Source organism: Piliocolobus tephrosceles, chromosome 7 (genome assembly GCF_002776525.5).
Source record: "Piliocolobus tephrosceles isolate RC106 chromosome 7, ASM277652v3, whole genome shotgun sequence".
NCBI lineage: Eukaryota > Metazoa > Chordata > Mammalia > Primates > Cercopithecidae > Piliocolobus > Piliocolobus tephrosceles.
Genome location: NC_045440.1, coordinates 136,844,168 through 136,869,498, shown reverse-complemented (window position 1 = coordinate 136,869,498; position 25,331 = coordinate 136,844,168). Strand labels below are relative to the sequence as shown.

The window sequence follows — 25,331 nt, the reverse complement described above, 5'->3', positions numbered from 1 at the left end:
GCCCTCCCGGGGGACAGACAGGACAGTGGACACAGCCCAGACGCAGCCTGATGAGTGAGCCCGAGGGAGCGCCTGTCCCCTCAGTACTGTGAGCTCCGTGGGGGCAGGAGCTGGGTCTGTTAGCTCATGATCCCCACGTGGGTACCATAGCCGGTCTCATCACCAGAGATGGTGTTATATTTGTTCTGAGCTCCGTGTTGGGCACGTAGAACCTAGTGTAGGAAGAAACCTCTGAATAAATCCTGAGTTTTCCAACCTGCTTCCCAGAAGTCAGACGTTGTTTGAGGGCCAGCCTGGTGGCATGGGGATTGGGGGGGGGCAGATTGTAGAGAGCCAAGTCCCAGGGTGGAGTGGGGTTCAGGCCCCTTTTCCTGGCTTCAGCCGAAGCACCTTGGCTTTTTAAATATTTAAATATTTATTTTTTAACATTTTTAAATGTTGAACTTCCTTACATGATTTCCTTTGGACAAAAGCTCCTGCAAATAAAGTTTGAAAAGTTTTTTGGTTGAGGCTTCAGGGACAAGGTAAGGGGTTGCTTGACGGGCCCAGCCTGGGAGAACTGAGGTGAGGGAGCCGCTCTCCTGCCCTGCAGGCTGGCCGGATGGTGGACCGCCAGCAGCTGGCTGGGTCACCCGGCAGAAAGCACCTTCTGCAGTCCTTGGTTCATGCGGCCTTGGTATTACAGGGTGCGGCCAACATGCAGGCTGCCTTCAGGTCTGCAGCCCCCACAGTCCCCCCAGACTAGTGCAAAGCTTTATCCAGTCTCCCCGCAGACTTCAGCGTCTAGGACACTTCCTAAATGGTTCAAAATCAATGGAATCATTTGGGGGACCATAAATAATGTCACCAGACATTGCCAGATGTCCCCTGGGAGATAAAATCCCCCCTAGTTTAGATTATGTCCTGTTACCATCCTCAGCAGTTTTATCTATAGACTTCCCAAAGGCCTTTAGCACCGAGGGGTCTGGGTCAGAGAAGGCCCCACCAGCTCAAAAAAGCAGATGCTCAAGAACTTGATATTTCTAGGAGACACAGCGATTTTTCAACCCGTTGCCTCTTGTGGTCTGGGAAGCTAAGCTGTAGGAAGGAAAAAGGTGCCGGGTAGGGTGAAGAGGTTTCACCAGATAGAGGTAACAGGGAAGGTGGACATTTCTCTCTTTTGTGTTCTGGAGAAGGAGAGAGCTGGTGGAGGCTGACACCATATCCTAGTGTGATCATGGTTTCTGGAAGCCAAAGAGAACTGACAAAACTGGGCTGAACCACAGCATTTGTTGAGTCCTTTTAACTGTAGAATTTGTTTTCCAGACATTGCACTCTTGGGGTTTAGCGACAATTGAAAAGTGAATTTTACTGAAAGCATGGCTGTTGAGCTACATTGCTCATTTATTCAGAGAGGGAGTTGCAGCCTGACTGTGGCTAGGAGAGTCTCTCATGCTGGGAGCTAGAGGTAGAGAAAAGAACAAGCTACCTGCTTGATGAAGCTCACAGATAGGACTGCTTGAACCCACCTGGGGGGACAGTGAGAGCCCCCTGACTTCACCCTGGCGTGCTTTGCTGAGCAGGGTATGCTAAGAAGCTCCTGTGAAATGAGAAGTCCTTTCAGTCTCAGAATGAGGGATGGCGTTGGCAGGGCCCTGGGTTTCTGGAAGGCTCCCTAGGCTGTGTAGGCGAGGTGTCCCACAGGCCAGGGTCTTGGGACCACGAACCTGCTGAATTAGCAAGGCTGACAGTCGACCCGGGCCTTTCATGCCTCCTGCCTCCAAGCTGGCAGCTGCCCAGGAATGCTCACAAATATAAAACTGACTTTGTTTTCAGAATGTTCTGGAGCATAGACTCCAAAGTCTGTATAAAGGCATTCTTGTGGGGCTGGTTATCTTCTGGGAAAATCATGCTGGGGCCCCAGACCAGAGCACCCCAGTGGAGAGCGGGATCCGCCCACGGAATGCCATGTGTCGGCACAAGGGATGGATCCGGGGTGGATTCAGGGTGGCCCGCACTTGCCGGCTGACCTCTAAGAGGTGTTTCACCAGGTTCTTGGGAGTTCCTGGGTCTTCAGAGGAGCCCTAGGCAGGAATTTCAGAGACTTGCATTCTCTCTACCATTGCATCCAAGGGGCCTTGGGCAGTGCGGGGCCCAGGTTCCCACTCTGAAGCTGGCAGTGTGAGGGCTTTGGTCAGGCTGGTTCTCATGGCCTTTTCCATTCAGAAAGTCTGGATCTGTGAACTAGGTGGGTGGCCTGGGCTCTTCCCTCTTGTCACTTACTCCTTCACCCCCCGTCCTCTGATGCTGTCTGTAATACTTGACCTTATTCTGCATTTTTTATGCTTCACCTCAGGGATTGGTGGGCATTTAATTTTTCTAACTTGACTACTGATCTATAGGAATACATGCTTATACTTCTGGTTTCTAGATTCAGCTCTTGGAAGTATGATGAATAGATATCACCACCTGCCCAAGCCATGCACCCCAGGGAGTCAATGGCAGCATTCCGAGTGTTCCTGGGCTCTGCTTCTGTCTGGTTTTGCAGCCCACAGTTCTGCACCTGCCCTGTGTTAGAGCACAGGTAACTGTGCTTATCTGGCCCATTCCTTGTTTTGGTCCAGGAAGTACTTTTTGCCTTGGAGGTCCTTTTTCTTACAAAATTGTACTGTGTGTTCAAGTGCCTGCCAAACTCCTTGGATTAAGGGTTTCCTCTGCCCTCTTCCCTTTTAGCAGGTAGCTGAGAGTCCTGCACCGTGGGATGTGTATGTGTGTGTGTGTGCGCACACGCGTGTGCCTGTGTGTCTGTGCGTCTGCGTCACCAGCCTTCTGTTAGGGCTGACTGGTAAGGCTGAGGCTTGTACTATGCCTGTACATGGTAAGCACCGTATGAGCTTGTGTTCCTATTTCATTGTCACTCTGGGGCTGCCTGACTTTGGGATGAGCAATGCAGGTCCCCGTCTAGAATGCAGTGAGCTGCGTCCTGGGTATGGTGGGTGGGCCTGAACTCGGTATGGGGACCTGTTTGTGAGCCTGACCCATCCATTTCTTTGGGAGGGTAGTGTCTGTGAGCCTCAGTAACCTCTCCCGGGAAATCCACTGCCCTAGGCCCAATGGAAAGACTGAGTTGGGTCCATGGGCCGTGTGTACAAGGGGGCCTCTCGTCCCCTGCAGTGTATCACAAGGGAGGTGAAGCTGCTGGGCCGAGCGCAAGCCTGGCCTTCTCGCCATTGGTCTTGGATTTGCTTCCTTCAGGAAACCTCTCTGCAGGCAGTGTTGACCTTTTGGCCTTTGTCTCTTTGCAGGCAGGTGACAGCAGGGACATGTCTCGGGAGATGCAGGATGTAGACCTCGCTGAGGTGAAGCCTTTGGTGGAGAAAGGGGAGGTGAGTGGAGATCTTCCTGGCTACCCCATCACAGGCACATGTGCACATAGACACACACAGGCACACTGGAGCTCACACTCCACTTATGGGCATGCAAACACTGCAGAGATACACATGTACACAACATACAAACATGCACACACACGTACACAGCATACACAGACACACATGCATACACACATAACACGTGTATCCACTGCTTCCTTGAAATGCACAGTTGTGAGAGGCTCTGGTTCAAGTCCCATAGGATTGGGGCTGGGCCCCTTGCCCACTTCTCTGGGCCTTTCTGCTGTCATTTGTAATGTGGGGGCGTCGAACCAGAGGTTCCCTCAGCTTTCCTGTCTCTAACATTCTGTGGTTATAGAAGATGCAACATGGGGCCCAGTTGCCCGTGGGGACTGCCTGCCTCAGCTCTGATTAAAGCTGCATACCCTGGGGCCACACCGTCTGGGCCTAAATCCCAGCTGTGACACTTTGCAGCTTGGTGTCCACTTGCAAACCTGTCAGTCTCTTCGTGTTCTAGTTCTTCATCTGTAAAATGGTGACATTAGGACTTACCTCATGGGGCCAAGCGAGGATGGAGCGACCTAATTCATAGGGAGCAGTTAGAACTTTGCAATAGAGGAGATGAGCAATGCATAGTCGCTTCTTCGCTTGCTGTTATTATCTTTTTGGGCAAACCTCTTCTGTCAACAGAGTCCTTCCTGTTGGAAACAGAGGCCCCTGTCCTATAGGCTGGGCTGGCAGGGCCCATCCTGGGCTGATTGTTCTGATGATGAATGAACCTTTACATTTGCACAGTTGACATTGTAGCTTCAAAACATGTTCACATCCCAATTCTCACTGAGCCTCATAACTGCCTCTGATGATATGTCTTTTTAAAAATGTGGAAGCTTTGGTCCAAAAGTGAAGTTAGTCTAAAGCCAACTAAATGCTTTTAAAAATGATAATTACCATGCACTAACCACATCCTGCATGCCTGCTTCTCCGCCAACTGTATTTCGGCTTTGGTTCATGCAGGTCGCAGGTTCTGTGATTGTACTCATTTTGTGGTGGAGGGAGTTGAGTCTTAGGGAGGTTAATTTGTCTTCTTTGCATAGTTACAAAGTGTGGGACATGGAATCAAACCCAGGCCAGCTGACAGTGGTGAAAAGACTGTTCATTTAATTTCCTTATGACTCTACATGTGAATGATTTGTTTTAGGTTCATAATTTCATAGACTTTTCTTTAAAAATGTGTGAGGCAACTATCTCTTTTCACCTTTTGCTGTTTAAAAAAAAAAAAAAAACAGCACGCAAAAAACTGGTCCTAGACAGGAAGGGGATTGGCCAAGTTCATTCAGATAGCTGGTACAACTAGAATTCGGAACCAAGCCTGGGGAAGCTACAGAATACTTGCTATCATTCCACACTAGGGGTCTGCGAATCTTTTCTGCAAAGGGTCAGATAGTAAATATCTTAGACACTGAAGGCCACATGATCTCTGTTGCAACCAGTCAACTTTGCCATTATAGCAAGAAAGCAGCCATAGACAGTATGAAAGTGAATGTAGTTGCTGTGTTCCAGTAAAAATTTAAAACATGTGGTGAGGCAGATTGTAGTGTGCCAACCCCTGCTGTATACTATGCAGGTTCTAAATCCATGTCCTCTTAACTCTGGGTCTGTGACATAGTCTTCTGAAACAATCAAACAAAAACCTCTAGGTAGAACAAATACATATCACCGTATTCTTATTTCTCCCTTTTAAAAAAACCCTGTGAAAATAGTATCCCACACTTTTCTTTATTCACTGAATATTTCTGGGAGCTCTTTTCAACATCAGTCCACAAACCATGTGCTTTTCTCTTTTTAGGTACATAGTATCCCACCTCATGTTTTTGCCCAGTGCCCAGTATGTGAACACCTATGTCTTTCCAGCCTTGTGCTATTATAAACAGCGCTGCAAGAAATTCGCACCCTTGTATCTTTCATGTGTGTCATTCCATTCATGTGCAGATACAGCCCTAGAAAAAAGTTCTGAGAAGTGGCATCGTTGGGTCCAAGGGTGAATGCATTTAAAACAATATTTTTTATTTATTTCAGGCAGCCTACTGGAATCCTTACAACATTTTATATATGAAACACATCACTAAGAGCTTATCCACTCAGGGTTACATGCCAGTGCATCTCTCAGTGAATATTTACCCTTTCTTTCAAGGTTTAGATGGAAATAAATTCCTTTCATTTCCTTAGATTGACTCAGCAAAGTGTTTAGAGTTGGACTGAACTATTGGGAAGTTCTTCCTTGTGTCTGTCCGCAATCTGGATTGCCACTGCACTCTGCTGACGTTTTGAAGTTTGATGCTTGTTGTACAGAATGGCTTTCTCCATTCTTTCCCACCAGTACACACTCACGTGCACATATACACACACAGGGCAATGGTATAGGTGCCAGCCACGTTTGCTTCCACTTGAATTTACCCAGAGTCCCTGATGTTCTTGCCCACAGCCCAGGGGATGTGGAGCTATTTGAATCCCCAGCACGAGGGCCTCTGTTGTCATCTAGTCTTCCAATCCCTGCCGTCTAATGGGGGCTCCATTCCATCATCCTGTTCCCCTCATCACTTTTGCATTTTGCTCTGCTGAGCTGTCTTCTTTTCTGGAGGTTTGTGGTGGGTGAGGCTGGGGCTCAGTTTTCACAGTGTTGGGACCCCGTCTCTGTGTCAGGAGGAGGAAAACATGCCAGCAACATCTGTTAGAAATGTTGGCCAGCCAAGACTCCAGTTGGTCCTCCGAGTCACGCTTTCACCAGGCCAGAGGGGACATGGGACTTTTCTCTGTCTTCCTGGGCCTGTCCTGCCATGGACAACTCTGGTAAAAGATAGAATTTGGGCTGAAACTCAGATTTTTTTTTTGAGATGGAGTTTCGCTCTTGTTGTCCAGGCTGGAGTGCAATGGTGTGATCCAGGCTCATTGCAACCTCTGCCTCCTGGGTTCAAGGAATCCTCCTGCCTCATTCTCCTGAGTAGCTGGGATCACAGACATGTGCCACCATGCCTGGCTAATTTTGTATTTTTAGTAGAGACGGGGTTTCTCCATGTTGGTCAAGTTGGTCTCGAACTCCCAACCTCAGGTGATCCACCTGCCTCGGCCTCCCAAAGTGCTGAGATTACAGGTATGAGCCACTGCACCCAGCCTGAAACTCAGAATTTTTAGATTGGGGGAAATGCTTAGAGGTCTCCACTGCCTCTTCTACTCAAAAGAGATTGAAATTTGATCCAGGTCCAGATGACAGCAGCCATAGAAAAATTGTAAGGAGGACCGTGATGTGGTCAGCTTTGAGTTTTAAAAGTATAGCGCACGGGTGGAGCCAGGGAGACCAGTTAACAGTCAGATATCAAATTTCTGTATCTCTCAAGCTTGTCATCAGCTTAGACTTTCAGATTTTTATCTGTCAAGGCTATTGTCAGAAAGGAATCCAGTTAATGTGTCTGCTTTTCTGCTGGACTTCTATTTTGCGATGAAAAGGAAAGTCTGGGTTGGCCGCAGTGGCTCAACCTGTAATCCCAGCACTTTGGGAGGCCGAGGCAGGTGGATCATGAGGTCAGGAGATCGAGACCATCCTGGCTAGCATGGTGAAACCCCATCTCTACTAAAAATACCACAAAAAAAAAAAAAAAAAAAAAAAGCTAGGTGAGGTGGCGGGTGCCTGTAGTTCCAGCTATTCAGGAGACTGAGTCAGGAGAATGGCGTGAACATGGGAGGCGGAGCTTGCAGTGAGCCGAGATCGCACCACTGCACTCCAGCCTGGGCGACAGAGCGAGACTCAGTCTCAAAAAGAAAAAAAAGAAAAGAAAAGGAAAGCCTGCCTTTGTGAGGAATTAGGGAGACCCTCACAAAGGAGGGAGCATAGTTACAGATTCAGGGCGTAGGAAGGCCCATACGTCCCAACATTATTTCTCTTACAGAGGACACAGATGAAATTGACAATCTTTTTTTATCTTTCCACAGACCATCACCAGCCTCCTACAAGAGTTTGATGTCCAGGCAAGTAGAGGATGTGGCTTTCCTTCCCCTTCCTCATCCCATCTTTCTTTTTCCTCTTTCTTTCCATTGGTTTAAGTAGATCATTCTGCACATGTTGTGGGCAAGGGGAGAGAAGGCAGTGGTCTCAGCTAGGTCCTCACCCTCAGCTGCTGCTCCCAGACAGAAGCTGACTTGAGTGCTGGCCAGAGAAGCAAGAACCAGTCACTTCCCACGAAAGCAGAAGACACCTCCTGTTTCAGCCCCAAATAATTGGCCAGAATGGTGGGACGTGTGTGGGGAAAATGGTGTGACGCTGGGCTGGCTTGGGACCCTGTGAGGGGAGGGAACGGGAGCAAAAGCTTGATGTTCTTGGCTCTGCTTAGGAAACTGAAACCAGCCTTCTCTGTGGTTTACTGGCCCAGAACTGAAGTATCTCCATCCCCACTCAGGATTGCAGGGCGTGCCAGGGGGTGCAGCTCAGCTGTGTCCAAGAACAGGCTCACAGGAGAACAGACTGGGCTCTCTCAGCTGAGGGCTGGGTCAGAACTTCAGGAACTCTAAGTCCTGGACTCGTTAGCCCCAAGCTCGGGTGGGTCCGGTGCTGTGCTGGGCTCTGGAGGGTGGGGCAGAAAGCCTGAGCATATGGCGAGCTTGTGGTCTCCGTGAAGAAGGACAGGCGCGCTCCTGGACCAGCCAAAGGCGGCTGAGATGTTCTCACCTGAACATCTACCTGTGTGTTGCACAGGTGTCCCCAGTTTGGGACCCATTCTGTGCTCCGCATCTCACTCCTCTGTTCTATCTCCTTACCTCAAAACAACTCCACTTTTCCTCTTGAATCTCTTATTTCATAAATGCTCCCCGATCCGTCCCGAGGTGAGGAATCTTGCACTGTCTTTGGAAGGAAGGGAAAGGATGGGAGAGGGGCTGGAAGCATTGGCTAGTAGATCATCGAGGCTTTCGATACCGCCCCCAAGGTGTGTATTCTCTCCTCATCCTGGTTGTGTCAGGCTGTCCCTAGAGATCCACCTTGACCTCAGTGTTTAAGAAGAACAAAGGGCCAGGTGCAGTGGCTCACACCTGTAATCCCAGCACTTTGGGAGGCTAAAGCACGCAGATCACCTGAGGTCAGGAGCTCAAGGCCAGCCTGGCCAATATGGAGAAACCCTGTCTCTACTAAAAATACAAAAATTAGCCAGGCGTGGTGGTAAGTGCCTATAATTCCAGCTACTTGGGAGGCTGAGGCAGGAGAATCCCTTGAACCTGGGAGGCGGAGGTTGCAGTGAGCCGAGATTGCGCCATTCACTCCAGCTTGGGGAACAAGAGTGAAACTCCATCTCAAAAAAAAAAAAAATAGAAGAAGAAGAAGAAGAAGAAGAAGAGAGACAGCATTGGGAGCTGACTTGCCTGAGGTCACTCAGCAGTGATTGGGGAAGTGGTGCCAGACTCTGGGCCTCGCCTCTTCCAGCCCTGAGAACTTCCCTTGCTGCTTGTGTTGGTTTTAGTGATGTTGGTGAGGGCTTCCTACCCACCAGGCACTGTGCTGAGAGCTTCCCGGCTAATATCTCATGTAATACCTCAATATCTCATGATAACATGAGAGGCACCATTAGCCTTATTTTTCAGATGGGTAGACTGAGGCCGGAGTGGAGGGACCGGGAGCCACACTCAGGTCTGCCTGACCAGGAAGGAAGTCCATGTTCTTCCTGCACCACTCGTGTGCTGAGGTCCAGGCTTCTCCCATCCCGTTCCTCTCTGTGTTGCAGGACGCTGGGCATGCGAAGGTGCTCCAGGAGGGTGGGAGGTGAATGCACTATCTTGAGGTTTATCAAGTCCAAGCCTTCATTTTACAGCTGGAGAACCTGGGAGGGACAGAGAAAAGGAGAAGTTACTCCTTCAGGGTGGCATGGTGGGGCAGCTAAGAGTATGGCAGCGGATCCTCTTTTTCATCCTCTTGAGAATGGGGAATAATGCGCCCAGGGCAGTCAGAGCTGCAACAGACGCAGTGGCTGCAGCACCAGCACCATGGCCTTGGTTGTTTGGTTCTCTGAGCTGAGAACAGCTGGAAGTTAGTCCCAGGGGTCATCTGCTCATTCAGGGATGGGCCGGGCCACACCAGCCTCCCTCAGCCTGATCGAAGCTGCCCTTGCCAACCTTCCCTGTGGCTGAAATGTCAGCTCCTTGTGTTCCCCAGGGGAGCGGCTTGCTGGCACTGAGGTTGTATCTTCCTGCAGTGGGGATGTGATCGTCCATCCTCCTCAGGTGAAAGCCCCATTCCAGAGCCAGGAAGAGTGAACCGCAAGCCCCATGGATGCCCTTGCCTGGTGATTGACCTAGCGCAAGTTGCTTCACCTCCATTTCCCCATCTGTGAAATGGAGACAGTGCTCCAGCCTTGTTAAGTGGCATTGGAGAGAGGACACTGACGAGGGCCAGTGATGTGGTGCTTCCCGCATCAGTACTGGGCCAAACATCACATACCCTATCCACTAGCTATCGTGGGGTGTTTCCCTAATTATTTTTGTTGCTGTGGAAAAATACACATAACATCCAATTTACCATCTTAACTACTTTTAAATGTACAGTTCGGTAATATTAAGTATGTTCATATTACTGTGCAACTGTCACTATCGTCCATCTTCAGAACTTTATGTATTTTTACGTTTGTTTACACAGAGTCTTGCTCTGTCATCCAGACTAGAGTGTAGTGGTGCGATCTTGGCTCACCGCAACCTTTGCCTCCTGGGTTCAAGCAATTCTCATGCCTCAGTCTCCTGAGTGGCTGGGATTACAGGTGGCCGCCACCACATCGGGCTAATTTTTGTATTTTTAGTAGAGATGGGTTTTTCCATGTTGGCCAGTCTGATCTCGAACTCCTGACCTCAAGTGATATGCCTGCCTCAGCCTCCCAAAGTGCTGGAATTACAGGCTTGAGCCACTGCACCCCCAGAACTTTAAAACTTGCAGAGCTGAAACTCTGTCCCATTAAACAGCTCCTCATTCTAGCTTCATGCAGTCACCTTTCAATTTTCTGTCTCTGTGATTTTGATTACTCTAAGTACTCATATAAGTGCAATCATATACTGTATTATTATTATAAAACTGTATTTGTTTGCATTGATTTGTTCTTTGCCAGTGTCTAGCTGGTATAGGTTAGCAGCATGTCCTCAAGGTTCATCCTTGTCGTAGCAGGTGTGAGCATTTCCTTCCTTTTTAAGGCTGAATCATATTCTATTGTATGTATGACCCACATTTTGCTTATCCATTTGTCCATTGGTGGACACTTTGGGCACTTTGGGCTATTGTGAATAATAGCCTGCTGTGAACATGCACGTATAGATATCTCTTTGAGATCCTGCTTTCAGTTTTGGGGGCATATACCCATTGCTGGAGGTATTAGTCCATTTTCAATCTGCTATAAGGACATATCAGAAACTGGGTAATTTATAGAGAAAAAGAGGTTTCACATGACTGGGGAGGCCTCGCATTCATGGTGGAAGGTGAAGGAGGAGCAAAGGCACGTCTTATGTGGCGGCAGGCACGAGCATTTTTGCAGGGGAACTGCCCTTTACAAAACCGTGAGATCTCTTGAGACTCATTCACTATCACGAGAACAGCACAGGCAAAACCTGCCCCCGGGATTCAATTACCTCCCGTTGGTTCCCTCCCACGACATGTGGTAATTGTGGGGGCTACGATTCAGGATAAGATTTGGGTGGGGACACAGCCAAACCCTATCACTGGATCATATGGTTATTTTGGATTTTAAAATCTTGGTTGTCAATTCTGAGAAACCTAGAAAGCATAGTTTATTTGTTCCCTGTGAAGATAATTCCTCACATTTGTGTTTCTTTGGAAAGTCTGCAAAACACTTTTGCATTCTCCCATCTCAGGACACAGGCAACTGAGAGAACAGAGAATAGGAGCTCTTGCCCCTACTCCCAGGGAGGTCAACCTATGTGGCTCAGGCTGGGGTCGGTTAAGGAGCTGCCCCTTAGAACATCATTAAAGTGGGGACCACACAGAGAAGCCTTTGGAAGGACAGAGCAGAGGTCAGGATGAGGTCTCCCAGCATCCTGCACTAGCCTGGGCTGAGCCCTCTGAGTTAATCCCCCGAGCTGTCCTATGAGGTCGGGGCATTTTTCCCTGTTGTGCTTTCCTTTGTTTCTTTAACAAATGCCCACTTTGTGCCTGGCCTTAGTTTGGGTGCTGGGGATGCAGTGATGAGCATGACAGGCAGTGACCTGTGTTTTCAGGAACCTACATTCTGGAATAATAGCTCAGTATAGCCGAGCGCAGAATGCGTGCCTGGCAGCATGCCAAATGTGCCCCATGGGTGCTTACAGCAATCCTGTTCCCATCCTACGGAGAGAGAGGACCTGAAGCACAGAGAGGTTAGGGAACTTGCCTGAGATCGCAGAGCTGGAAAGGGAACCTCAAGCTGTGTGCTTCCAGGGCACATATTTGAAACCAATCCAGATTCCCTAGAAGAAGGAGGCAAACAAACATACAAATAAACATATGTGAGAATTCCAGCTTCTGTAGGTGCTTTGAAGAGAATAGTGAAGGGTGATACAGAGCCAGGTGATTGATGGGAGAGGGCATGGCTGGGGTGTTGTCTTAGGTTGAGGCTTTTTTAAGTCATGAACCTAAAAGATAGATGAACCTAAAAGATAGATGGAGCCAGTCACGTGACAAAGAGAAGCCTGGGGGTAGATCATTCCAGGCGGAGGTAACAGCACAAGCAAAGGCCTTTCTGATCTGGATTCTGAAATTTCCAAGGGCAAAAATGTGTTATTCCTGTAAGCTGTTAACAGACTCAGTATTCCCAGTAAGTCACAATATTTGAGCTGAAATCTGAGTGTTGAATGACACTTTTTCAAGGTTGTTACCAAAAGAAAATCTTTGTATAGAACCGTATTCATTTAGATTTGGCTTCTTAGATTTGAAGGTGTTAGGGACTCATGAGATTGATGAAAGCATCCCCCAGATTTTCAGCAGTCTCCAAAATCTTGGGTGTAGGGTTGCTGTAGAATTTCCTTCAGAAGATGCGGTGCAATATGACAGACGGAAGCTCTCTGGGGTCTGATAGGTTACAGGGCTAGGAACCGAAAAGGACAGAGCTTTGGTCAAGGGGGCCTACAGGGCTTATCAGCCCGGGGACTGGTCAGCATGCTCTGACCTCAGATTTACACAGGAGCTCCAGCAAAGTGACAGGACAGCACCTGCCCGCCATGCACTTCGGTGTCCTCTGATGAGCCAGGCCAGTACCGAAGGCCTCCCACGCTCTCTTGTTGAACCTTTGGGGATCTGTACCATCATCCTTTATAGATAAGGAAACTGAGACTTTCCTAGGGACAGCAGCTGTGAAGTGGGCCACATTGAGCCCAGGGCTGTCTGATGCAGACAGTTCTCTCAACCGCATTGCTTGAGTACAGCCCTGTTCCTACAAAGGCTAATCAAGCCATTTTGGACTAGATTCTGGTTCACCTTTGCCACGTCTGCTTGTCAAAAGATCTGGCCAAGCAGATAATCTAAACAATACTTCACTGGGCTTATGTTTAGCCTACTGAGGAGGATTTGTTGTAGGACTCAAGAGTTGATGTGCCTTAATGGCAAATGGATTTTATCTATTCATTTAGTTGATTTCTTACCTGCTTGTTAAAATAGGGCTCCCTCCTGGGCAGTTCTTCCCCCTGGGCATAGCTTCCCCCCTGGTTCAGTCTAAGGAGTCTTGAGTCGCTTTATTTTGTGTATCTGAAAGCAGTCGATGTTATTCCTTGAAAAAGAATGACTGCTTCCGCACTTTGACTAACTCAGGCAGATTCCTACTTCCTTTCCCAATGTAGTCAATAATTTAGGCTTTTTTGTTTTTGTTTTTGAAATGAATCAAAACACACACACTGAGCCCAGAGCTTGGCACTGAGGAGCTGCTGGTGGAGTCTGTGTTGAGCTGCTGGGTGGCCTGTCTCAGGAGACAGCTCGCCTGCCAGAGCAGATGGCATCAGGCCTTATCTCTCTGTCGCTGGCATCACCTTTAGGTGGTCTCTGTGTTTTGTCCTGGGTGATGTTTGGGCAAAGTGATTGGTGATTTGCATATGAGGTTCTGCCAGCGCTGTCAGTCCCCCCCTGGCTCCTGTTCCTGGAAAGATTCCGGAACCCTCAGAAAACGGGGTGGGCGGGCTTCTGGCCTAGGTGTCGGGGTGGGCGGGCTTCTGGCCTAGGTGTCAGGGTGGGCGGGCTGCTGGCCTAGGTGTTGGGGTTGCAGGAAGGACACGGTCTGATCTGGCTCTGCTGAGAGGCCTCCGGCATCAGGTTTTAGGCAATTGTGTTTGCAAATTTGAGGAGTAGGGAGGGTGGGAGTGTTTTGGGTTCCAGCTTCGCTTCTTTGGCTATAATTCTAGAGTCTAAGACTTCTGCTCCAGACGGGAGCTTTGTGGAAGGCCACCTGAGGGAGGGAAGAGGAGGAAGAATGAATATTTGCATACTCCTTGTCTCAGGGCTTCCCTGCCAAGGTGAGGGGTGTTGGCCTCTTTTGCAGATGAGAGACCCATTTGAAGATGTTAGAGAACTTGCCAGAGGGTGCTGTTGAGATACTCCTGGATTTAGATCCATCTGCTTCCGAAAAAATGTTATAGTCAAGGAAGTTGTAGTGGGTGGCCTCTCTTGAGCTCTGCTGTATGTCAGATACCATGCTGGGCCCTTTCCCTGCATCTGCTCATGTGATCCTCATGAAACTGTGTTGAGGGAGGTATCCTTGCCATCCTCGTTTTATGTTGAAGATACGAGGCCCAGAAAATCTGAAGGATTTGCTCAGTGTCACGCCACAATGAGATAGATGGCGAAAGCTGATTGAGTCCGCACGTCTAGAGCCAAAGTGAATTTAACAGGTTTTGGGGAAGGGACAGCAGAATTGACTTCATCACCCATAAATTGTATCTTGTGGACCGGGTGACTTTCTGTGGCTTCAAATTGCTTTTTCTGCTGGATTTGCTGCTTCTAATTCCCTCCACCTGGATCTGGAGTTATTCAGATGGTTAGATTTGATTTGGTTTCCATGGGAATCTGTGTTTGTGTGCTCACCAGGGCTCCCTGAGAAGTGAGCTGATGTTACCCACGGGGCCTCGGTGTGGAGTGGTGGAGGGGGCTGGGGCAGTACCAGGGCTGGGCGGGGGCTCCAGAGGTCTGGCTCCTGTTCTGCTGCGAGGCCTCTTGTTCGGCAGAGCTGAGCTGGTCTTGGGGATGTACGATCCCATTCAGGGGGGCTGTTTTCCCTCCTCTTTTTGGAAGCAGACCAGCTCACAGGGAAAATGGAAATGGTGACCTTTTGCTAATTTCTCTCTTTCCACACAGTTGCTTCTTGTTTTCATGCCCCATGACTGAAGGTGGGCAGAGCTCAGACAGAAGCCTGGAAATCCTCAACTCGCCATTTCCCAACCTCGCCCTCCCCCAGCCCTACTTCCTAGCAAAGCCACTGGGACTTAGAGCAAGCCCTTCGGGTGACAGATGGTGGGAACACTCATCTGGATCAGCGCAAAATGAGGCTTTGGAAAATAAACACAGTGTGCTTCTTCTGCAGTTCTGCTGTGGGTTTCCTAGGAGCAGCCTCCAATAGAACAGGAGAGGTAGGGCTCATACCAGGGCCTCTGAGGTGTGTCCAGGCCAGGCTCTGCCAGGCTGACCTCACTCATCTCTTGGCGTCCCAGAAAGGGTGCAGTGAGCAGAAGCGAGTGCAGACCCAGCCCTGTCATTTGCTACTCGCGTGTCCCTGGCCACTCGCTTGACCTCCCTGGGGCTTAGTTTCCTAATCTGTGAAACAGTGGGGAGCATCGGTGTCCCTGAGCGCACTGCAGACACTGAATGCACACAGCAGCGGGCTCAGCTCACAGGTCTTTGTCGCCCTCCCCTGCTCCATGGATGCCGGGGTCTGCTCCATCTCTTCACCCTAATCCAAACAAAGACGTTCTTCCTAATTCTTCTTTCCTTGGAGAACTGAGGTCTTCAGTGTGGGTTCCAGTTGCATGCTGTATTCCCAGGCTGACACCCTCTGCCCACAGCAGTCTGTTCCCTGACTCCGTGTAACTTTGTTTAATTCTCTTGACCTTGTGTCAACATGAAAGAAGCCTGGGGAATGAAGTGAGAAGTGACAGGCCCAGCTTGACCTCTGGAAGGTCTTCCATTGTGTGTGGCTTGCAGGGGAATCATGACTTTGGAAGCCCAAGGACCTATCTATCTTAAATCTGAACTCTGTTATCTTGTTGGGCACCTGTACTTCAGCCCCGGAGGCTATCTGTTCAATGGCTGTCATGATATAGCACAGGAGACAAAGCTGGCTTTATTGAACTTGCTTAGTAAGTGGGTGGCTGTCTTTTTATCGTGTTCCTCCTGGCTACACACACCTCCCCCAGTTATCTCTGGTACTTTATGTGTTCTTTACTCTTTTTTTTTTTTTTTTTTTTTAAGACAGGGTATCCCTTTGTTGTCCAGGCTGGAGTGTAGTAGTGCAATCTCGGCTCACTGCAACTGTGACCTCCCGGGCTCAAGTGATCCTCCCACATCAGCCTCCCTAGTAGCTGGGAGTATAGGCATGAGCCACCATGCCTGGCTAATTTTATTTTTTGTAGAAAGGAGGTCTCACTATGTTGCAGACGCTGGTCTCAAACTCAAAGTTACAGGTGTGAGCCATCACACCTGACCTGTGTTTGTTACTTAATGGAATGGATCATTAAGATGAGTGGCACTGCTGTGGCTGCCCCTCCTCCTCCATGGGCACAGGAGATGAACCAGGAAAATATAGGGGGAGGAGTGTATCATTTTATGAAAAGATGGTGGGGAGGGGGCAGGCCCCTGACATTTTCACTTGAGCCTCTGTTCCCATGGTTTGCCTTTCTTGCTGCCGTGGGCCTTGACTTGATGCCGATGAGCCACAGTCAGCTTCCTGGCCTGCTCTTCCAGAGGGCACCCTGAGTGGTCTGGCCATGCTTGGACCCCAAGGCTTGTCAGACTGAGGGAGGGGTCGCCCAGCCCACCAACTGACTTAGAGCCTGGGTACGCGGTCATCCTCTTAGAGCCCGGGACGGTCGGCATCTGGCCAGGGCCTGCTGGGAAGGAGGGGATTACCGGGGGCAGTGGGGAGACAGTCACAGCTGGTCTCCAGAGCCCCTCCGGATCATCCAGAGAGTTGACTTAAGCCAGCGGGGCTGGCCCTGGCAGCTTCACACTAATCACTCTGGAGCAGTTGTCCATAACAGCTGACGTGGAGGGAAACGCCGCAGTTTGCAAAACACGATCAGGTCTGTCCCATGGTTTTAGTCTTGGGAGTATCTCAATGGAACAGGAGGCCTTGTCATTGACCTCAGCTTACAACTGATGGCAGGGATTGTCAGAGAAGGCTGATAACTTGGCCAGGGGCATGTGGTGGTTATAACATTAGGATAAGTATTGCTCAAAAAACAGTGCTGTAACAAGGAAATGTTTGCTATTCTCACCAGCCTAAAAAACTAACACCTCGGGCTATGAATGTCACCCAGCCCTGCTGGAGTTAGTCCTTAACAGCTTCCTGCTGTCACCTGAGCGTGCGGCTTTGGTCCTCAGATTGTAGGATGGCCACCGAACCCCCGAGCATCTCATCCATGTCCCAAGTAGGATGCAGGTGGGAGGGTGAAAGGACAAGAATCAAAAGATCAAGTTTGATCCTTTTAAAAAAACTCTCCTTGAAGCTGCAGGAATTTCTGCTGGCATCTCATTGGCCAGAACTGAACCTCCTGACCGTCCTTGGTTTCAAGGGAGTTGAATAAGGAAGGGGACCACTTTATCAGGCACTTGGCTTCTTAGTACAGCAGTTGGAATTCTATCCTCAAAAAGATGGGAACAACAGATGTTTGGGATGCCAACCAACAGAGTCTGCCATAGTTTTAAAGCTCCCAAGCCAGGATTGACAGCCAAAGAGATGAAATCTTCAAGGCATAGTGTTAGGTCCTATTTCCCCACTTGACAGCTTACAGGCGGTGTAGACCATAGTGGTAGGTGCCATGTTTGCTACTTGCCAGCATACAGGCAGTGTAGACTATAGATCTCTTAAGTGCACCCTCCGGGCCAGACTCTGTCTGTTGGAGAGCCAGCCTTTCCCTCTAGGAATTGGTGGTCTGGCTGGGGAGGCAGCTGTTACATGTATATTTGTAATTGTGGTTGTGCTGCAAAGAAGAGAACAGGGTTTGCATGGCGTGTGTATGGTGGGTAGCAGAAAGGAGGTGATGTCTGATGTCTGTGCTGAGGTGTTTCCAATGCTGGCACACTTCCTCACAAAGACACACATGCCTGCAGTTTGGGGGCAGGTGCCTGTTTTAGGAGGATAGGAGCAGCGGATATTATTTCTCGATTCTGTTTGGTAGTGTAACAGCCTGTGCTGCAGGGATGGCCAGTCCTTGGAGACGCTAGGGAGGTACAAGTGTTCTGCAGTCAAATAAGTGTGGGGAATCTGACTTGCTGCATCCCCCTTTAGGGAGTCACAGTGCACGTGGCAGTGAAAGGTTCCTTCCCCTCTTTTGCCCGGCACAGAATGTGAAACAGGATGATAAAGAGAACAGGCTTTGGATGCAGACATCCTAATCCAAGCTTGATTCAGATCCTGCCCCACTATTCCAGCTGTGTGGCCTTGGATGAAGTCCTTAATCTCTCTCAGCCTCAGCTTTCTCATCTCTGCAGTGGTTGTTGCATGTGTTTAATGAGAAAACACGTGTGAGAGACTCAGAGCGGGCATGGGGTAAGATGCAGTGGCAGTTTATTACTGCCCCCATCCCTGCCATCACCTCTAGACTTGAGAGAGCAGCTTTCTAGACTCTTCTAGAGCAGGTGAGAGGAAAGTGTGTGCAGCCGGGTTTTTGCCTTTTCGTCGTCTTGTCTGAATCAGGCCTTGTGAGCAGGGTCTTCTGTGGCCTGGTCCTGAGCTGTGGAAGAGCTGGGTGTGGGGCTCTGGATGGTGGAGAAGTTGTGTTTGTGTTGCCAGCCTTGTCCCAGCCAGAAATTGGGGGTCCCTGATGAGCCCCGAGACAGGCACTTTGCTCTCTCAGGCAAGAGGATGAACAGTGCACCTTGCAGTTCTGATGTTCTGGGTTCCTTGTGCTTTCTCTTTGGGAAAACGTGGAAGACACGGGACGGGTTCCTCTCTCCAGAACACTGAGTGATTTATCCCGGCAGGGACAGAAGGACAGAACATTCCTTTGGGACTGAATAGGACAAAGGCCTGTGTTTGTGAGTGTTGTAATTCTCCCATTCAATCTCAGACAGTCTTCCTGACTGGCTTAGAACCGCGTGCGTGCACGTGCGTTTGTTGGTGGGTGTGTTTGTTAGGAGGGTGTGTGTGTGTGACTTAGGGGATGGGACTTGGGCACAGGTACAGCACTTGCTTTTTTTCTCCTCCTTCTGTGTGTGCCGGAGGTCCAGGAACTGAGTGGAGGACCGATGGGGGCCAGCAGACCCTGGCACAAAGGAGCAAGGGCCCAGTGGAGAGAGTTCGAATCCCAGTTCTACCACCACAAGCCTATGACCTTGGGAGAGTCCCCTCAACTTCTTTACCTGTAAAATGGGATTGATGGGCCTCCCGGTGGCATGGAGGTCTGATACCCTGCCTTAGTCTTCGTAGACGCTTAGCAAATGTTCTCCCTCACCTCTGCTCACCTATGCCTGGGAGGCAGCCCTGCCCCTGCGTGACTGCCACCACTTCACTTCCACTTTCTCAAATGGGGTCTTTGTCCTTCCCACCAAGGCAAGCAATGTCGAAAGCCTCTTTTTTGAGTCCTGCTCAGGCTGAGGTTTGGGGCAGTGTTGAGGCAGCAGCCAGGGTCCTGACACTCCTCATGAGCTGGAGTGAAGCATTGGTGCCCTGTTAGGCTCTCACCAACCCTGGCGGTCTTATCAGGAGGGAGCTGAGCATCTCATGGCCAATCCAGGAGCAGAGTGGGGAAGAGCCCAACATGGATTGATGCCCTCAGGAGATAAAGTTCCTTCCTAGTGGGTAATGCTCACCATTATCTGCCAGGATCAGATCTTTTATCCAGCAGATACCGGGTGCCCACTGAGAGCAGGCAGCTGTGCAGAGGTCTGTGGACAGAGCAGCAAATGAGACCCAGGTAGCCTTTCCTTCTTGGACTTGGAAGGATAGACCCTCCAATTTAGTTCTGGTTCCATGGCTGTATATTTTAAGACCTTCAAAGAGATGAGTCAGAAATCTGCTGCGCACCCGCCACCCCGGGGGCTGCCAGGGACATTCTTGATGCCAGCTGGGGTGGCATGTCCCATACCTGCCACCACATTAGCACCCTCTGCTGCCCGTACCAGGAGTCCCCTTCCTGCCTAGTGCTGTGCTCTGGGCTCTGTGCAGGTGACTCCTCTCCCGCTATGGAGCCTGGGGTGCAGGCGGCTCTCCCAGCTCAGGGGTGAGGACCTGGAGGCTCAGAGGTTGGGGAGTGGTAGGACTTGGTGGGAACACCGCCTGCCCTGGCCTGTCTTTTAGAGGGAGCCATGTGGGCCAGCTGGGGAGACAATGAAGAATGTGCCCCCACAAACAAATAGACCTTTGTTCCCATAGTGGCTTCAGGGCCAGGCTGGGCCCAGCAGATGATCTGTGGCCCCCGCTGGAAGCTGGGCCACTGCTCCCTCATCTATGGATTTTTCCAATGCCTGTTATGGGCAGGAAAGAAGCGTTGGGCCCTGAGGGGCAGAGACTGGGGAAAGGAGATGGGGCTGAGCTCTTTGTGCCAGGGGACTTACGGTGTTGGGGGCTAATGCAGGTGCCAGGATGACCCTGTGCTGGGCGGGCCCAGGTGCTCCCAGGGAGCTGGGCCTGGCTCTGTACAGTACATTCTTTATACATCACCACCCTCCCCTGGTAACCACTGCCGCATCTCTGCCATTCAGGAACAGGGAACTTCTAGGTAACCTTGAGGAGGGCGGAAACCCAGGGCAGGTGAGTGGAAGTGGCCATTGAGAAAGAGTCAGGACCACCCTCTGCAGGAGTTTAGATGAACATGGCAGGTGAGAGATTGGTCCATGAGTGAGCTGGAGTGCTTGTCTCCTTTCTGCAGAAGCATGATGGTGGCCTGGGGGTGGCTGCCTTCGGGGTTCTTCAAGTGGGTGTCGGGAACCCTTGCACTCTTCCACTGGGGAGGGGGAGGTGGTGATTTCTTGTTGGAAACTCAGTACGGAGCTTCCATACACTGCGGGGGAGCCTGGGAATTAGATGCCGTTTTTCTTTATTTTTGAACCTGTTCCTCAGGTTGAGAATCGTTGATCTTACGGGATTCAGGCGGCTTTCCTGGTCCCATTCCCAGCAACACCCTGGTGGGTTAAATCCTCTTTCTCCTCTTTTCTCAGAGGACCCAGAGGGCCTGCAGCCCCCGGGACCGTCTCCACTGCCCCTACTAGCTTGAGAGTTGTCACCCACTCATCCCTGCGGGGACATAGGGGACCTGGCATACAATAGGTGCCTAATGAATGTTTCTCAGATGAAATCAAACTGCCTTAAGTATCAGGGGTAAAGAAGTAGCAGAGGTGGCCGGGCGCGGTGGCTCAAGCCTGTAATCCCAGCACTTTGGGAGGCCGAGACAGGCGGATCACGAGGTCAGGAGATCGAGACCATCCTGGCTAACATGGTGAAACCCCGTCTCTAGTAAAAAATACAAAAAACTAGCCGGGCGAGGTGGCGGCGCCTGTAGTCCCAGCTACTCGGGAGGCTGAGGCAGGAGAATGGCAGGAACCTGGGAGGTGGAGCTTGCAGTGAGCAGAGATCGGGCCACTGCACTCCAGCCTGGGCGACAGAGCGAGACTCCGTCTCAAATAATAATAATAATAATAATAATAATAATAATAATAATAATAATAATAAAAGAAGTAGCAGAGGTGGAATCCGATCACCAGCTGGTGTGGATGGCGTGTGGGTGGCTGCCATCCACGAGTCACAGGGAGTCACTCGCGATGGAGCAGCTGGCATTCTCTGCACTTTTGGCACCCAAGGAGGGAGGAAGGGCCAGGCTGTTTCTGTTCTAAAGATTCAAGCTGGGGAGGAGGTGACTTGCCCCCACAGGGCACCTGAGTGGTGATCTGTCCCATCACCTCTTCTCAAGCGTGAGTTTGTGAACATTGACTCTCCTCTGCCGCCACACGGCAGTGACCTGTATAGGTCACATTTCTGCGGGCTTCTGGAAGCAGATTCAGCAGCATCTGGAGTGGTCTGTGTTCCACTTCACTGCCTCATTTACTCTTTGGAAAATCAATGCAGTGTGCTGGGCTGAGTGGCCTCGTGAGGCCTCAGTGTGCGCCGCTCGCGGGTGGGCCAAGTGCTGAGGAGCCTGAGGCCCCGCGGAGGTTGATTGTCTGGGGGACCTGCCTCTGTGCTGCCTGCCCACGTGACTCTGGGACACCGACTTTACTTCCTTAGCCAGCTGGGTCACTTGGCCCTGGCAGGGCTCCTGTGAGGGTGAGGACGTGGAGGGACATGGCTCAGCACTCCCTTGGCACTTGGATGGTCTCAGCAGCCTGATGGCCTTGCCTCCCTGCTTCCCAATTGCCCTGTGGGAGCAGAGTCCAGAGTGGAGCACTTCAAAGGGGAGGTCACTGCTCGCAGATGTGGAAATCACTGAAGGGAGATGAGTGACTGGGGTCCTCGGGAACTTTTGGGTGACCTTGAGGAGGGCGGAAGCCCAGGGTAGGCATGGGGTGAAGGGCGAGTGGAAGTGACAATTGAGAAAGACTCACAACCACCCTCTGCAGGAGTTTAGATGAACATGGCAGGTGAAGGGTTGGTCCAGGAGTGAACTGGGGTGCTTGAAACCAAGGCAGGGTGCTTTTTTTTTTTTTGGTTTTCCAGAGGAAGAAAGATGAGCAGGTCTTCAACTGTTAGGAAGGTTTAGCGCAGAGAGGCACGGGGATGAGTGGGAGTAAGCTGGCTGGGGGTCGCTGGCCGAGCTGGAGAGTTGACCTTGACCAGAAGAACCACCTGGCCCAATGAGAAGGAAGGGCAGGAGGGAGAATGGGCATGGTATCATTCAGAATCTTTTGGTCAACTCAGCATGGCTTACATGGGATTGGAAGTTGGTGGCTCATGTAACTGAAAATCCCAGGTGGTGGATGCCATCCCCAAACCTTCTTTCACTCTTTTCTGTCCCTGGGCTGGCCATACTTTCAGGCAGGCCCTTGCCTCATGGTGACAATGTAGCTGCTGCAGATCCAGCCCTCTCAGCCTTACTCCATCAAGTCCAGTCCAGTTCCCCAATTACTAGAAATAAGTGCAGTTGGCTTTAGTTGGCCTGAGCCAACCTATGTGTTCTTACCTGATCCAGTCCTTGCAACTGGGAGGTGGAGTGCATGAACTAGCCTTGACTTGTGAAACGTGGGGAGGGGGGTCAGTGTCAACAGAACTCTTAGGACTGAGGGTGAGGGTTGGGTGGGCTCCTGAAGGAAATTGGGGGCTGTTCTTGGAAGTGGGGAGTGAATTCTGGGTAACCCCAAGCCACCAGATGTTAGTCACAGGTATAGTAACCTGTGGGGTCAGTGGGGCCTGGGGGCAAGGAAGCAAGGAAGCGCAGGCTTGGTGGCCTGTTTTCCGGACGGAGCAAACAGTCCGGTGCAGAGATGGTCACGGGCAGGCCCTTTCCCCGGCATTTTGTGCATTGAACAGCACAGTCTGAGCCAGGCCTCTGTCCTCTGCTTCCTGGGAGTCCCCTCCTAGCCCTGGTCCTGGGAGTGGCTTCTGGCCAGAGAGAGCTGCTGCCCGAAGCCAGGGATCTTATGGCCAGATGAGAAGTGAGCTTCCTCAAAACACAGTTGGAAACAGGCTGGGTATCTTCAGCCACACGGATGCCGCAAAACCCCACATGACCAGCCCACTGTCTGCTGTGTCTCCTCAGGAGCAGGACATCGAGACTTTACATGGCTCCGTTCACGTCACGCTGTGTGGGACTCCCAAGGGAAACCGGCCTGTCATCCTCACCTACCATGACATCGGCATGAACCGTAAGTTCTGAGGAGCTCTGGTTCCCCGTCAGCCAGTTCCCAAGAGAGTGGCGGAAAAAGGCAGCCGAGAAGGGCTGGTGGCCGGGAGCTGGTGGTTTCTTTTTGCCTGGGACTTCCTGGAGCTGTTCTGGGAAGAACTCTTGCCACAGCCTGGAAAAGCCAGAAATGCGCTGCATGTGGGCACAGAGTTGTCTGTGTGCCCAGAGGCGCTGGGAACACAGGGAGTTCTCTGCTATCTGTGACAGTGACTTCTATATTAATGCACGCATATGGTTTCTAGTCTTTTCACAGAATTGTGCAACCGTCAGCACAGTTTTGGAACTTTTTCATCCTTCCAAAAAATGCTGTACTTTTATCTGTCACCCCACCCCCAGATGACTGACCCTTCATTGACTTTCCTTTTCTGTGAATTTGCCTATTCTGGAATTTTGTATACATTGAATCAAATAACATGTAATTTTTTTGTAACTGGCTTCTTTCATAATGCTTTCAAGGTTTATCCAGGCCATGCATTAGTATTTGTATTGCCTTTATTCCTTTCTTGAATAATAATATTCCATTGTATGGATTTACCACACTTTATTCTTTTTGTTTGTTTGTTTTTTTCTGAGACAGAGTCTCGTGCTGTTGCCCAGGCTGGAGTGCAGTGGTGCAATCTTGGCTCACTGTAATCCACCTCCTGGGTTCAAGCGATTCTTGTGCCTCAGCCTCTCGAGTAGCTGGGATTACAGGCACCCACCACCACCACCCCTGGCTAATTTTTGTTTTTTTAGTAGAGGTGGGATTTCACCATATTGGCCAGGCTGGCCTCGAACTCCTGACCTCAGGTGATCCACCCACCTCCGCCTCCCAAAGTGCTGGGATTACAGGCATGAATCACTGGGCCTGGCCATCTATTCTTTAGTTGATGAGCATTTGGGGCATTTTCACTTTTTGGCTGTGTGAGTCACACTGCCATGAATGTTTAGACTGTGAATTCCAAGATTACCAGGAGGGTTTTCAGAGGTGAGTTCCCCATTTTTCATAGATGCGAATGGAATGGAATCTACCAATTGCTGAAATTTCATGGAGTAGAGGTGAATTCTTCTGTGAGGAATCAGAAGACACATAGGTTTCACTGGTCCCGTAATTTTTGTGAACTTTAGTATTGCAAGCTTGCTTGATTTTTGATGATGGACTGCCTGATTTTCATTTGTTTCTATAAAGCCTATCAGTACCTTGAGGCTGGGGATGATTTCACGGAAATCCACTGAAAACCACTTTTTTTTTTTTTTTTTTTGAGACGGAGTCTCGCTCTGCGGCCCAGGCTGGAGTGCAGTGGCCGGATCTCAGCTCACTGCAAGCTCCGCCTCCCAGGTTTACGCCATTCTCCTGCCTCAGCCTCCCGAGTAGCTGGGACTACAGGTGCCCGCCACGTCGCCCGGCTAGTTTTTTGTATTTTTTAAGTAGAGACGGGGTTTCACCGTGTTCGCCAGGATGATCTCGATCTCCTGACCTCGTGATCCGCCCGTCTCGGCCTCCCAAAGTGCTGTGAAAAGCACTTTTTTACTTCATTCTCACCTTCTCTTATCTCACTTCTTCCCCCGTCTGTTTCCCTTATATCCATTTTGTACCAGGTCCATGCTAGGTATTTTGATTTACACTGTCTTATTTGATTGACTCTGACAAGGAACTGGAATTGCATATGGCAGCCTCTCTCCCCATTTAGAGAGGCTCATTGTTGGTTTATCATAGGCTTACCACTGTAACAAAAGATGCCAAGCCCTCTGTGGCTTAACACAATATATGTTTTATTTCTCGCTCACGTAACAGTTTAGTGGGTGTTGAGTGGGACATGTTCTATTTGGCAATTCAAGGACCCAGGCTCCTTCTAGCTTGGGGGTTTGCCATCCGCTGGGGCTGCAGAGCCTTCTGCTGGAAACTGTGCTTCTGGCAGGTAGATGGGAGAAGAGAGAAGC

The 25,331-nt window shown here is 50.3% G+C and overlaps 1 protein-coding gene across 2 annotated transcripts in view; it reads left to right on the top strand.

Moving 5' to 3' along the window:
- The window catches only part of NDRG1 (N-myc downstream regulated 1), a 60,309-nt gene that overhangs the window by 9,661 nt on the left and 25,317 nt on the right, over nucleotides 1-25,331 (top strand). For both annotated transcript variants that reach the window (XM_031935920.1, XM_023223621.2), the window contains exons 2-4: nucleotides 3,285-3,365; nucleotides 7,356-7,391; nucleotides 23,268-23,373. In XM_031935920.1, coding sequence (XP_031791780.1) covers nucleotides 3,303-3,365; nucleotides 7,356-7,391; nucleotides 23,268-23,373 — 205 coding nt within the window. In that variant the 5' untranslated portion in view covers nucleotides 3,285-3,302. The remainder of the gene's footprint in view (nucleotides 1-3,284; nucleotides 3,366-7,355; nucleotides 7,392-23,267; nucleotides 23,374-25,331) is intronic.